This window comes from Lepisosteus platostomus, chromosome 14 (genome assembly GCF_059453375.1).
Source record: "Lepisosteus platostomus isolate fLepPlt1 chromosome 14, fLepPlt1.hap1, whole genome shotgun sequence".
Taxonomy (NCBI): domain Eukaryota; kingdom Metazoa; phylum Chordata; class Actinopteri; order Semionotiformes; family Lepisosteidae; genus Lepisosteus; species Lepisosteus platostomus.
The window spans coordinates 32,207,886-32,222,042 of NC_142624.1; the positions used below are offsets into that span (position 1 = coordinate 32,207,886).

General features: G+C 39.3%; 1 protein-coding gene across 3 annotated transcripts in view; it reads left to right on the forward strand.

The window, feature by feature from the left end:
* The window catches only part of drc11 (dynein regulatory complex subunit 11), a 56,082-nt gene extending 42,940 nt beyond the window's left edge, over positions 1-13,142 (forward strand). For 2 of the 3 annotated variants that reach the window (XM_088605695.1, XM_088605697.1), the window contains exons 17-20: positions 2,494-2,580; positions 8,459-8,636; positions 9,724-9,962; positions 12,166-13,142. In XM_088605695.1, coding sequence (XP_088461821.1) covers positions 2,494-2,580; positions 8,459-8,636; positions 9,724-9,962; positions 12,166-12,300 — 639 coding nt within the window. In that variant the 3' untranslated portion in view covers positions 12,301-13,142. The remainder of the gene's footprint in view (positions 1-2,493; positions 2,581-8,458; positions 8,637-9,723; positions 9,963-12,165) is intronic. The other variant, XM_088605696.1, reaches the window with a different exon arrangement.
* The last annotated feature ends 1,015 nt before the right edge of the window (positions 13,143-14,157 follow it).

Genomic DNA, 14,157 nt, shown 5'->3' on the forward strand with positions numbered 1-14,157 from the left:
TTACCATCAATTTATCTAGAGATTTATTTAGAGATAAAATCAATTCCGTTTGCTGAGAAAGAAAAATGAGGTGTGCTGGCAGAGATTTAGTTTAAGTTCTCTTTCACAAAAATTTTTGGATTAGTTGTACTGACTGATAAGCATATTCATGTTGGTCTGTGATAGGCTCTGAAATGTGTGAAGCAGGTGCTAGTGGGGAATTCAAACCATGAACTGCAGATGTGAGCATTTCACACTGCAAATATTTATGATTTTCCAGTTTGTCATTTCTGTCACATCTAATGGGTAAAAAATTCCCACTGTTAGAGGAGATCAGAATGAGATCTGGAAAGCACAAAAAAAAAACATATCCATTCAGGCCTGTGTATATTAGATTTTCATGGTCATATCCCTAGGCACACATATGACTGACCACTGATAGATTTAGCATGGTCTCTTAATGAACACCTTACTTCTTGCATCCATGAATCATCAGTTGTGTGGATATCCTTTCTTTTGTCTGTCATCTCGGCGATTTATCATTGCCAAGATGTTGTGTTCCCCTCTGAATGATTGGGGAGCAAACAAAAAAGCCTTCATCTTCCAAAGAAACACTTCTTTGCCGCTGGCTTGAAAAAATAAACAGAATGTGACAGTGTAGCTTTAGTCATAATATGCTGTTTGTCAAACCAGGGCACCAGAGCTGCAGGAGAAGCTCTTCTTTCAACACCTCTCAATTTATGAATACAGGGGCATGACACAAGGCAGAAATACGAGAAAGTGGTCAGCAGTAGCAAGTAGGCCTGTCCACTGTCCACATTGTTCGAGTAGAAACAGGTGTGTCTCATCCAGAAAATAATTTTACCGTGACATCTGTCATCAGAGTGAAAACTTACCATTTCAACGGGCTCATTTATTAAGAACAGCTTCTTATCACTACTTTTATTTTATTTGTCCCTTGTGGTTTTCTGTATCTGTCTGCAGGAGAATGACAGAATAGGCATCCATAGTATCACGGCCAGCTCGGGTCACTTTAAGTGCAGTATATAACTCGGATACTCATAATTTAAAACTGTTTCCCTCACCCTTTAACGATAACAAAATATTATGTGATTGACATTAACTTAGATTGCAGTCTGGGTTTCTTATTTAATATAGATTGAAATGAAGGGCCAAACAAACACATCTGTCACTTTCCAAATATGACTTCTACTGGGACTGTGTCATCACTGGCTGATTCACCTCATCTGCTACAGTATGTTTGTAAAATTAATGATGATCATGTCGTTCAACGATTTAGGATTCTTTCTTTCCCCAACCACTCTTTCTCAGATTTCAGATTCCTTCTTCCTTTTCTTCAGATGTGGCTGAATTCCCAGCCACACAAACATTCCCACCTCCTTCCAAAGGAAAGCTGATTTTCTTTGTGAAAGAGTCATTCCAGAAACAGTCATAAAGAGGTCATTACCAGTATTATTTCATTAGCTGTAGAGACAAAATATAAAAGCATTTCATTTTTGTTAATGGAAAGTGACTGTTGTATTTTTCAGATCAGTGCTTTGGAATGCTATTAATTTCTGCACTTGTATATACTTTGTGGTGTGGGTGTCACTTTCTTACATTCTCTGGAGAACGTAATTTGTATGTGATTTTTCTGCACCACACCAGATGCTGCTGACCTTTAACACAGTGTTTTGCAGTCTAAGTGAATAATGCTGTATTCTGTAAATGCTTCTCTATGTTGAATTCAGGCAAAGTAAAGAGGCAGTGATTAGACTTCTGCAGGGCTGTAAATATTCTAGTGCGGCCTTATGGTACACACTGATCACAAGGACCCAAGTGGAGAGTCCCCCTGAGTGGCCCCAAGGGTAAAGGTAGTTGTGCAAGTGCAGATTGAGCTCCCTGATCTCAGGTTTAAGCTTGGGTCAAGTCACTAGCCGGCTATGAGCAGGATTCCCTGAGCCGAAGTTCCACAATGGAAGGTAGGGTGGGACTAGACAGCAGGGCTCTCAAAGACATTCTGAGCCCTGAGGCCTCCAGAGCACTTGTAGGCATGTGCTGTTGTTAGCTAAGGGGTGCACCTCTCCTCCAATTGGTGCTGGACCTTGGGTTATGGGACTGCGTAGCTTCTGATATGTTAAAAGACGTGTCTCAAAGTGGGGTCTGCTTCCACTTTCTCATTCTATCTGGTATGACAGAGTAGCCACAAGCCAGGACATGAAAAACAATTGGCATTGCAAAAGTCAGGTAGGTGCGACGAAAATTTATTGGTGATTGTTTTTTTTTTAAAAAGGGTTGCCATGTGAATTATAATGGTTTACTGGAGAAGATGAATTCTCTCATTCATTTTGCATACTGGTCTGTTATACTCATATGGTTACGTATACAGTATATGAGTCTTTTGAACAGCTTTGCTTAACTGGGCCTATTATGCATTACCTTAAGGGCAAGGCTTAGGATTTTGAGCTGAGCTTTAAAGCTTAAATAAACTGACCTCCTCTGGCCATATTGCAGGTGGCTCGTCAGCTGCAGCCCTCAGTGGTATGGATTGGAGATGCTGAGAAAACTTTTTACAAAAAAGTTCCGAAACCTGAGAAAGAGGTAGGATAAACAATGGTATTACACACAAAAGGGCGTCTTCCAATGAGACTCGCACAAATCCACAGTCTTTGTTTATAATTCACTTGTTATAGTTTATTTAAAAAAAAAACAGTTCAGATTTTATAGAATGTAAACTTCATCTTCATTAACGTCTGCTTTGCTGTTAAAAAAACAGATTAACTTTCATAGAAGCCTACTCTTTCTTGTTGTAACAGATGACACACAGTCACCATGCTTAATTAAGAAAAAAAAAGTTTTAATTCACAGTAGTATTTACATGGAAACCTTTAATTTGCTAAAGTGGTGCAACAGTTTCTCCTACTCCTCTTTAGGTTGAAGGAAAAGCTGGAAAATGTGCCAGTTTAGCTAATTGGGCAATAAACATTGCTTAATGCATTTTAAATCCCTTTAAAACAAACATTTTATAAAGGAATTTAAAACCTTGCTGGGTGTTTTGCAAAGCCAGCCTCTGTTATATTTGCATACACAGCATTACATTGTGTGTTTTATAGTTTTTATATCACTACACTGATTCCAAATTCCTTCAGCATTTATTAGACAGTTAAATAAATGTAGTCTGTCTTTGTAGTTTAGCTCCTTCCTATCCTTTCCTCATAATACATTATTTTACATACTTGACTCTAAGACTCCTTTTAGAAAATGATATCGTTTCAGGAATTTGTACAATTAATCTGTGCTCTGAAGAACGCATAGAAAATATACCGATTTGCATATTTAGATGGGCATGCTTGTCACGGTAACTTTGACCCATTTTCCAAGTGTAAACTGTTTGACTATAGCTTCCTTTTTGTCTAGAGCATCTTATGTCCACCCATTGAAAAGCTGCCATTTAGTACTGGCAGCAAGGTCAAAGTTTGGATTTAAATCTGGACCCTGATTTATGCTCTCACCCACTTGACTCCATTGGTAATTAATTTTGATGTAAACTGTGAAGGTAGCCCCTGTTAGCATATTGCACTGCTTTCATCCAGTTAGGAATTTTAACAAAGCCATCACTATACACACACCTGCAAGCCATTTGTTTTAAAAAAAGACTGAACCCTAGTTTAAAGTGCAGCTCCTTTACAATTACAGTACCTTTAATCACTACATTCCACACTACAATTGTAACAATGAATAAAATGTTAAATCTAAACCACATTTTAAAACGCATAGAGCCAAATTATAAGAATGTGAATAAGTGGTTAATAATTGTTTCTTCAAGTAATATGTTGACAAGATAAGACTGATTGCATGCCATGGATTACGTCCTGAGCTAAACCTGTTCAGGACTGGCAAAAGGGGATTTTCTTTTTGTCTGTAGTTATCTGAATCAGTCAGTTACCATTAGCCATTCGTCTGCTAATGGCTCATTTCATGGTGCTTTGTTGTTGTAGGACACTAACGTGGTAATGAAGTCTTGACAATCCATCTTCATCAGTGTCAATTCTTTAGGCAAAAAAGGCTCTCAGCTCTCAACTCTCAATACTAGCTGCTTGTAATCTGCAGTTATTGTTGCATAGAATGCTTTGTTTAAAGCGTGTTTCCATTCAGAACATGACATTGTAAGAACGTCTATGCCTTGATTGTTTAGCTTGGAGATGAACTTCACGCTTCTAAGACCTTTTCAAAGATTTCACCGACTTTATGCCTCAGATTTTACGGATGAGAGCTGCTCTGGACTGGTTTCCAGTCCCCATTAATGGTGATGCTGAAAGTTAATTTCACTGGAAATGCTTCCCAAAGTGTGAAAAATTGAATAGACATTCTTTTTGGTGTACAAGAAATGTAATTACGAATATATGTCTGGACATGGTATTGACGCATATCTCTCTACAGCAGTTGACCGTGCAATTAATAATACCCAAAGAGGAATTTAGTGTAACAGAACTGGACCTAAAATATTTATTTTAGAGACACTGGCTATTCAACCTTTAAACTAGACTTTCAAGGAGCTAATGTTTTTCCATGCTTAAAAATGCAAATACAGCCACCTTATCATCATTCCTACTTTTGTCATCTCAGAGCAGTCAGTATATTCCTGTTAGCCGCCCTTCTATCAATGTGTATTGCGTAAACAATGCAGGGCCCTCACCTTCTCTTCATAGTAAGGTAAGAGAATCACAATTGCACGGTTTCTCTCAGTTGTTGTAGCCTAAAGCTAAAGTAATTTTTTTGCAGTTTTGCCAGATGTCTTGTGTTTAAACAATTACAAATAGACCACTTGCAGTTCAAAGACACTCCTGAAGTGTGTCAGCTATACTTTGCCTAATATTCAGTAGTGCACATTTGGGACCTTGTCACTTAATTGGCCCTTTTTGTGGTGGCCAATGCGAACTGTATTTTCCTTCCTTTAAAATATTTTAATTAATTCAACACATTTCAGATGTTAATGTTAGGTTTATGGATGTGGTTTTCTGTAAAGCCTATTTTCTTTATTGAAGTTTAAACAGAATTTAAACATCTGGTCAACACCTTGTTGAAGTCTGCTCTCGGCAATCTAGCCAAAAACGTTGTAGCGCCTGTTCCTGTGCAACTGACTGTAGATTATCTGTGACACAATACTCAACCCACTGAAGTCTGGCTTAAATACTTCACGTACTTGACAGGTGGGCACACTTTGATTACTTTACGGCACATGTGGAAGGGTTCACATTGGGCTTTTATTGATAAAATTATACACTTGACTTGAGGAATATATAAATGTTTCAAGATGCCATGTCTGAATCGTCCTCTCAGCCTACTGTTATGAATCAATTTCAGATAAAGAAAAAAGCCCATGGTTTCTATCTCAAGGTCATTTCTTAAAGTTTCAAGCCCGCTCCATTTATAATTCTCTAAAGAATTTGAAAAGATTGAACTACTACAATATGAAGGGACATCCCTCTCCTTTGAATAAAAATGAGTTAACCATTAAATATGTAAAAATAAAGAACCTCACTGTTCTCATGTCAAAGTCTGTAAGTGAATGCTTTTAATATTAAACGCTGGCATTGTGCTGTGTTGAGTTGAGTTAAGCTGAATATTTCAGTGTATCAGCTTTTCACTGTACTCCTATTTTTATTGATGAACGTAGTCTTTGGAACTTAAAAGTGCTTCTAATTCCCATATAACTTCCAAGGAAAAGTTTAATATTTGGTGTCAGGCTGATGGTGTTTCATAAAACCTCAAATGTAATACAAACCCTATAGTATATAGTCTCACCTCAACAGTTTATCACTAGTAGAATTTCTTGTTCATGCATGTGAATGGAATCCTGTAAAATCTGATTCTGTTTTATCCTGTAAATACTTCTGTCTTTTGTTCTCCCTGCCAGAATTTAAGTCCTTAGCACTGAAAGAATTTGAAACATCCTGGTTTGCTTATCAGTTTTTACTGAAGTCATTCTGTCTTTTGCTCTTGTGCGTTGATGTTTTCTCTCCCATTTCAGAGGTAGATGATATCAGCAGCAAAGAGGGGATTGATAGCAAGACGTTCTCTTGAATAGGCCATTTGTATTGACAGTAAATAGAGCAGATTTCTTGCCAATGGTTATATCTGGCAAACATGTGCGCCCAAATAAAAAAGTATTTGCACATGAGCTGCAGACTGAGTTATGTTCAAATAATAAATTGCTTTATATAGAAGGCAACTTCCAATTTCATAGTGAAAATCCCATTTGTATACTTGGTAGTCACATTTGTTTCAATCTATCTGTGCATTCATAAATCTGTCTTTTGACTCTATATTTCTCTTTCCCCTATTTAATTTCTTACTCGCCTCTCAATGTATATAATATGCATTGCTGTGCCAAAATTTCATAAATCCCTCAACTTAACTTTTTCCATTTGACATTAAGTTAAGACTTAATTTCTTCCAGTCTCTCCTCCTAATAAGTTCTATTTCTGAGAACCTACTGCAGCTGATGTAAGAAATTGTGAAGAAACTTATCTAGGTACAGCTCACGTTGAAGTAGTATTTGAATCTGTAATAAACAGAGTCCCCAAAGTATAGCAGTGCTTATTAGTTTTATGTGAAATGCTTCATTTGAAATGTTTTCTGTCAAAGCAGGTAGGCTTATCAGACAACCTTACTCCTCCTTGCTAAATTTAGGCAGTTTGTCTCAGCACTACATTTGCAAACACATTGTTTTCCATTTGTAGATGTGAAATCTGTTTGTTTTGGTGGAGAATGAAAAACAACTGCCATTATAACATTCAATTATAAGAAATGGTTCATAATTTGGGATGCAATGCAATTTTGAAACAGACTCCTCATTAAAATCATACTTAAATGTAAATTTACTGCCTGTTTAGATTTAGACTGGGTCTCTTTAAAAGCTAAATTAGAGTGGGGATTTGGAAATTGGGATGTGGTTTAATTTGGAAGTCTAAGACACTTGAAGTTAAAATGTGTTTTAGACCTATCATGATATCATTTCTTCAGAGACCACAGCACATGCTGCCCATGTGTCAGAACAGCATTAATCTAACAAGATCAAAACAGAAAAGTGCCTTCTGGCTTCTGTTATACCCTCAGAGCGCTGTTTACTCAAACTTTGCCTCAAACATGCACATTGCGTGAGTCAACGATGAGGCAGGGTGTTGGAAGTCACTGTCAAATGTGTATTTGTGCAGAAAAGTGCTCCTGTTACATGAGACATGTCAGAATCATCCTGAATGTGATACCAGAATGTCAAGAAAACATGTTCAAACAAGAATCCAGGACAGAGGGGGAATGTCAGCCCATGTTCACGTGACTTCCCAAGAGTGTATCACCATGACTGCAAAGAAAGAAAGCTCCAGAGATGGCAAAGAGGGAGCTGTTTTAGGGCAATCCATCTTTGTAAGCACTAGGTTAAAACCTTAAGAGAGGGGGGTGAAGATTTTGTCCCTTAACTACAGCTGAGAAAATATAGCATTAAAACATTCTGTCATCTTTCTCATTCCTGGTGCCAGCTTCTTCTGCTTCACATTTTTGCAGAGTTCTCAGTTTCTTGTTTGGATCCTCATTTAACGTAATTGTTTCCTAAATTGGACCTTTCAAGTCATTTTCAGCTTTCTCCAAAATTGCTGACTGTAGTTACCCAAATTTCTTCACTTGTCCTCTATCTGCGTCTTTTCAGAAGTCGCGAATGATTGAAAGGTTGTAATTAAGTAAGTAACTACTTCAATTAATTCCTCAAGTAACTGAGAGCTCAGCTGAGAAATAAACAGAGGACACCTAGATGTGTGGAACTGGGATTGGATTTAATTTGTACTGCTGTGTCCAGATGGACAATTTTCAATGTTGATTATCCCATACAGCCGATAACAAGTGCCCTACAGGACTGCATTGAGAAGTGGATGCAAGTATGTTACAATGTTTCTATAGACTTTGTCACTCGTCTAATAACTCACTGCTTCTGCTGTGACAGGAGGTCAATTTAGAGATTCACTATGAGTGCAGTTCAACACACTTGACCAGTCCATTTTCAGACAGCGCCGTCCCACCCTCACTTTTTACTGATTTGCAACATTGATTTCTTCAGTTTTACGGTACAATGTCATGAAACCTCCAAAGTTGTGTTACACTGCCCTCTTGTGGTAAGGTTGTTTGGTATTTAACTTGCGCTTGGATCCTTTTTGGGAAGAATCCTGTTGGATCCGCAGGTGCTTTTGAAATAGCAACTTCAAAAGCAGGTGATTTGAATGAATAATTTGAATCTTGTCCAGATAATTTGATGAATAATTAAAGAGAAGATTGGTATGAACATCAGAGTGTCCTTTGCAACCCAAAGTTGCCCACTTCCTGTTTCACAGCATTTACAACAAGAAAGGTCGTTTTTTGTTTTGTCCTAAAGCAGGTTTTTGTTTCTGAGGTTTCACACACTTTCTCTTATCCATCGCCTGCACTTCAGATGGAACCCAAGCGGCTGAAGAAAGACCTCCCGAAAATCCTGAAGTCCATCAAGCCTGAAGACCGCGTGCTCATTGTGGGCACAACGCATCGGCCTTACGAAGCCGATCTCAAGCCTTTCTGTAAAGTCTACAAGAAAATTGTCCTCATCCCCCGGCCAGACTACGCATCCAGGCTAGGTGAGAGCCGTGTGTGAGGTCAGTGACCAGGGTGGTGAGACTCTTATCAAGTACTGTGTAGGAACAGACTGACTCAGAAAGTGAAACACTGAGCTAGTTGCCACGACAAGGATGCTAATGGTTTGTGGCATGCAAATTCTCTTCTATGAAACTGTAAAATGTTTAACATCCCATTTGCTTTTCAAAATGAATTCTTAGGATTTTGTCTGTGTCAATTGGTAGCTCATTTAACAGATATTTGTATATACATGATGTCTTTCTGTATTGTTAACTTCAGAATTTTAAATGCTTGAATAAAGTTCCCTCATTTCAGCCTGCCAGTTTAGGATACTCCTTGTAGTACTGGAATATCCGTGGGTGCTTAGCTCTTAACTGATTCCAATGCTGCAGTGTCCTTTTATAATGTAGACACCAAAATTGTACACGACATTCTAAATGGCATTTTACTAGTACATTGGACATAAACAGCTTTTCTTTTTATTGCTTCCCGGTGTTGCCTAGGACATGAAAATGATGTGTCAGCGTGAACACCCAAGTCTTTTCCATAAGTACTGTAGCTTCTTCAACATCAGTGTTTCTCATTTTTAGTTTTTGCTACCTGTATTTAATGCTCTGCACTTGTTTGCATTATACTGTATGTAACTTGCCAGGTGTTTGCTCAGTCTTGAATTCTGTCTAAATATTTTTTTAATTTCCTTTGCAGCTTCTACCGTGCTTTGTTTATTAACTATAACAGAATCCAGATTATTACTATAAATTAGGAAGAGAGGTGGTCCTAGTACAAATCCACTCCACTATTTATGTCAGCCCGATTTTAGCATTCACATCTTATTTGTACTCTTTATTTTTATCCATTAATCAGTTCTCCCTTCAAAATGATTCACTTTCCTGCAATTCATGGCTTTACTTTTTGTTGCCAATTGGTTATCTCTACTGAGCTTCGTCAAAAGCTTTCCAGAAATAGCCACCTTGTTAAAAATGCAATACCTTTTGAGTTCCTGTGGTTATCTTTGTGATGCTGAAACTCAAGCTGTTTAAGACTGTGCCAGCCCCGTAAGCACCCTGCTGCCCTCTGCTCTGTCTGCAGTGCTGTGGAGACACGTGATCCAGGAGCACGGGGGCCAGCTGACCAACAGCCTGGACCTCAGCTCCCTGGCCAAGGTGACTGATGGCTACACCCAGGGCCACATCCTGCAGGCGGTGCAGGCCGTGCTGGACGAGCGGCGCCTGCAGCAGCTGGGCAAGAGGCCGCTGGCGGCCCTGGAGTTTGTAGCCCCCCTGGCCAGGCAGGACCCGGTCTACAAGGAGGAAGAGGAGACCTTCAAGGTGAGCGGAGTCATAACGGGGCAGAACCTGATTCTCACCCCCCACACTCCTTCCACAGTCTCGTCTCTCCCATGGTCTTGCCTGCTGCTTTGCCTCTCATCTGCCTTGGGCTTTGCTTCATTGTTTTATACACACAATTAGAGAGAACTCCTGAGATGGAAAATCTAAAAATAATCTATTAGGATCCCAGTATGGATTAATTATCATGGTCAGTACCTGGATGGGAGACCTCCTGGGAAAAACTAAGGTTGCAGCTGGAAGAGGTGTTAGTGGGGCCAGCTGGGGGCGCTCACCCTGCGGTCTGTGTGGGTTCTAATGCCCCAGTATAGTGACGGGAACACTATACTTTAAAAAGGCACCGTCTTTCAGATGAGACGTAAAACCGGGGTCCTGACTCTCTGTGGTCATTAAAAATCCCAGGGTGTTTCTCAAAAAGAGTAGGGGTGTAACCCTGGCGTCCTGGCCAAATTTCCCATTGGCCTTTACCAATCATGGCCTCCTAATAATCCCCCTCTCTGAATTGACTTCATTACTCTGTTCTCCTCCCCGCTGAGAGGTGATGTGTGGTGAGAGTACTGGAGCACTATGGCTGCCGTTGCATCATCCAGGTGGGGCTGCACACTGGTGATGGTGGAAGGGAGTCCCCATTACCTTTAAAGCGCTTTGAGTGGAGTGTCCAGAAAAGCACTATGTAACCAAGAATTATAATAACTATTATTATTAAATACAATTAAGATGCTAAATGTATGTAATAATTAAATATGTATGCAGTATGACATAGCCAAGCTTAGAAAATTTGTGAAAGGTGCATTAAGAGATCCCTACTTTTTCCATGGGTCTGGGTCCATTATTAAATGAAAAGCACTTGTGGTTTTCTGGAGGACATATTAATTGGTACCACTAGATGGCAGATTAACCCTTCTGGCAGAAACCTATTCGCCATTTCTGCACTGTTCTGAACTTTCATCTGCTTGGTCTCCTTCTAAATTCCTGTCTCAAATCAGATCCCAGAAGCTATAGAAATAAAGTATGTCGAAACCAATTGCTTTCAGGCACAACTTCTCAAACAAAGCCACATTTTCATTAATGCTGCTAATAAGATTCTAATTCACTGGGAATATAAATTAATATTAAAAAACTTAGAGCAGAATAAACACACAGCTAGGAATAACACAATACTGGGTTTTTTTCACAAAAACCTTTGCACACCCTGTTATTTGCGCACAGTGTTACAAATTTGTTAACAGCTGTATGTTTTGTATGTAGTGGTGTCAAGTCCTGAGGTTGATTGATTATTAACAGAACCTCTGTTCACTCTTACTTTTTCACCAGGCATTGCTGTACCAATCGCCAGCTTGGTCATTGGGTGTCTCTAAGAAATGAATTGCACTTCCCGGTGCACCATTCCATTTTTATCTCCGAAGCCCTTTGTGTGGGAGCCTTTCCCTGGTTTCACATGATCGATGGCTCAGTTCTAAAAGCAGCTGTGGTAGCTGTCAGGGCCAGGCATTCCTTGAGAGAAGGTTTTTAATCCAAATGGGCTCGGCTGCCAGTTTGGCTTTGATAGAGGGACAGGCAGTGAGAGGGTGCCCTGAGATCTCTTCCCACATGCCTAGTCTGCCTTCACGCTGGTTTCAAAAGCAGAATAGATGCTATTCAGAGCCATACTGCAGTTGTGCTCATAGCTGACTTTCAGACTAAGGCAGAACAGAAAGAAACAGTTGTTATATAAGAAATTTATATAGAGCAGTGTTGCTTGAAAAAATATCCCTGTAATAAATGACCTGTATACATCCATCCATCCATCCTTTTCCTAAGATCTTTATCCAATACAGGGTCATGTGGGAGCCATAGCCTATCCAAAAAAGCAGTGGGTACAAGGCGAGATACACCTTTGACAGGGTGCTATTCCACCACAGGACACACAGATAGGCACACACTCTCACCAGGGCCATGTCTCGCAGAAGCCAGTTAATCTACCAGTTTGTCTTTGGATTGTGCAAGGAAACCAGACATCCAAGGGAAACCCCCGCAGACCTGGGGAGAACATACAAACTCCACACAGACAGCACCCCAGAATTTGAAACCAAGGCCCCAGCACTGTGAGACAGCAATGAGCCACTGTGCCGCTCTGCCTTTCATGCTAATGCCTAAACGGTTTAAAAAAGCTGTGTGTGCGAGTGGAGCTGCTCTGTGATTCCAGGTGTGGTACGCTAAAACGCCGCTGGGAAGGAAGAGAGCAAAAGCGGCGAGAGGCGCTGAGGAGGAAGGACAGACCAAGAAAGGGAAGGGCAAAGGAAAAGGGAAAAAAGGAAAGAAGAAAAAGAAGAAGAAATAGCCCTGGGTGGCCAGCTCACAGTGAGTCATGACAGGAGAACACTCAGCTCTCTGCTGCTACAGGATCGTTTGTTTGTTTTTTTTTATTTGAAACTAATGTATTTTGATTAGGTTTTTATCATAGTAATATTTTTTTTTCAGTGGGAGTATGAATAAGTGCCTTATTTCTTTACCACTTTGAGGTAAACATCTGATTTACAAATTAAAATATTGCGTATGGAGGATTGTAGCTTAGAATTCTTTAATGGAAAAAAATGCTGAAATAAGTGTTTTTTAGAGGAAAAAAAGGTTAAGGGTGCATTTCAGCTGAATACATTGCTGCCCTCTGTGGGATAAAATGAATGCTGCAGGACTTCCGTCCACTAAAACAAGGCTGTAGGCATGAATTCTCAAGTCCTCAAATAAGAACATTTCCACGGACACAATACGGAGAGCAATTAAAAATGCAACAAATCCAAACATATGCTCAAAAATTAGTTCCTAATATGCACTAAAAATTAATGTTGCGTTTTAATGCCTTTCTGTTTATTATCTAACAGTGTTTTCTTTGTATTGCAAATCACACACTTATAAATGTATTTGCTGATGCCCAAAATGTCTTCAGCAAAATAAGTTCTAAAACCTTGCATTCTAAAGGACTTATTTTGTTGCAGTCAGCTGTGTCTCATAATATTGTAGTAGGATTACTTTCCCTCATTCCAAAAACTGATACCAAGTGCAAACTTGTAAATGTTTATTGAACATCCTTTCTTATTTGCATTTCATTAATTTGTTCCAAAACTTTATTAATCTCTTTATTTAATCTCCAAAGCCAATTATCTGTAATAAAATTATTCTAAAACACAGCTGGGGGAATAGTGTCATTTGTGATTTATAGGCTGTGAACAAACGTTTCATTAACATTGTCCAGTTTAGATTTGTATGTGATTAGCTACTGCAATTAGTATTTATTGTGCAGTTGTTCCTGTTCTATTATACTGTATACATGAGAGAAAACAAACCTAAGCCAATTCTGGTCTTCAAAAAACTACAATATCTGCACACTATTAAAAGTGAACAATTAGGCTTTTCAATTCCACATCATGCAGAAGAGCAGCTACCTCAGGCAGTAAGCTTTGTCAGGGTTATAGTCATAACTGGAGCTTCACCCTCTGCTGAAATCCACCCCTTGCAGAAATGGGCTGTTATTATATAATTAAGAGAAGACCAAAAGACTTAAATAACAACAGACAGTACACAGGCTAACGATTTAAGATTTATTTAAAACAAGAGGGGGAAAGAATAAGTATCAGTAATTATTGTCCTGGATTTTCTTCACTCTTCCGGCAAAAATTCTTTTAATTTCTGTGCCAGAGAGCTGCTAATTAGCCTATGTAATTTTCATTGTTGCTTCTAATTATAGCCCGAGGCTGGTCTAATCCACCTTGGCTCAGGTCTGGGATTGATTTTTCCAGTTTGTGTTTACAGGCAAGGCTGCTCTGCCAAGCGGCTGACCCACTTCTTAGGAAGGCTCAGTTGTTCCTAGAAGACCAAAGTTAAATCAAATTTAACAATAAATAAATAGTCAGCACGGCGATCTACTTTCTTTCCATCTCCCTCTCCTCCATCCGAGAGCTGTGGAGAGCCCCCTGTGCAACTCCCTCGCAACCAGATGAATATCTAGAGCATAACAAACGTGAATGTCACCTATCCTGCGTCTCTCATTCCAAAGTTGCACGACAGCCAGACACCATCCTTTCCATCCTCATCTGCCTTTCTCCAAATATGATCATATGATTATTTATGATTTATTTATTATTGCTGATGTACGTTTTATACATGCTTTGTGCTCGTCCCAGGAGGACGGTTTACATTTGCT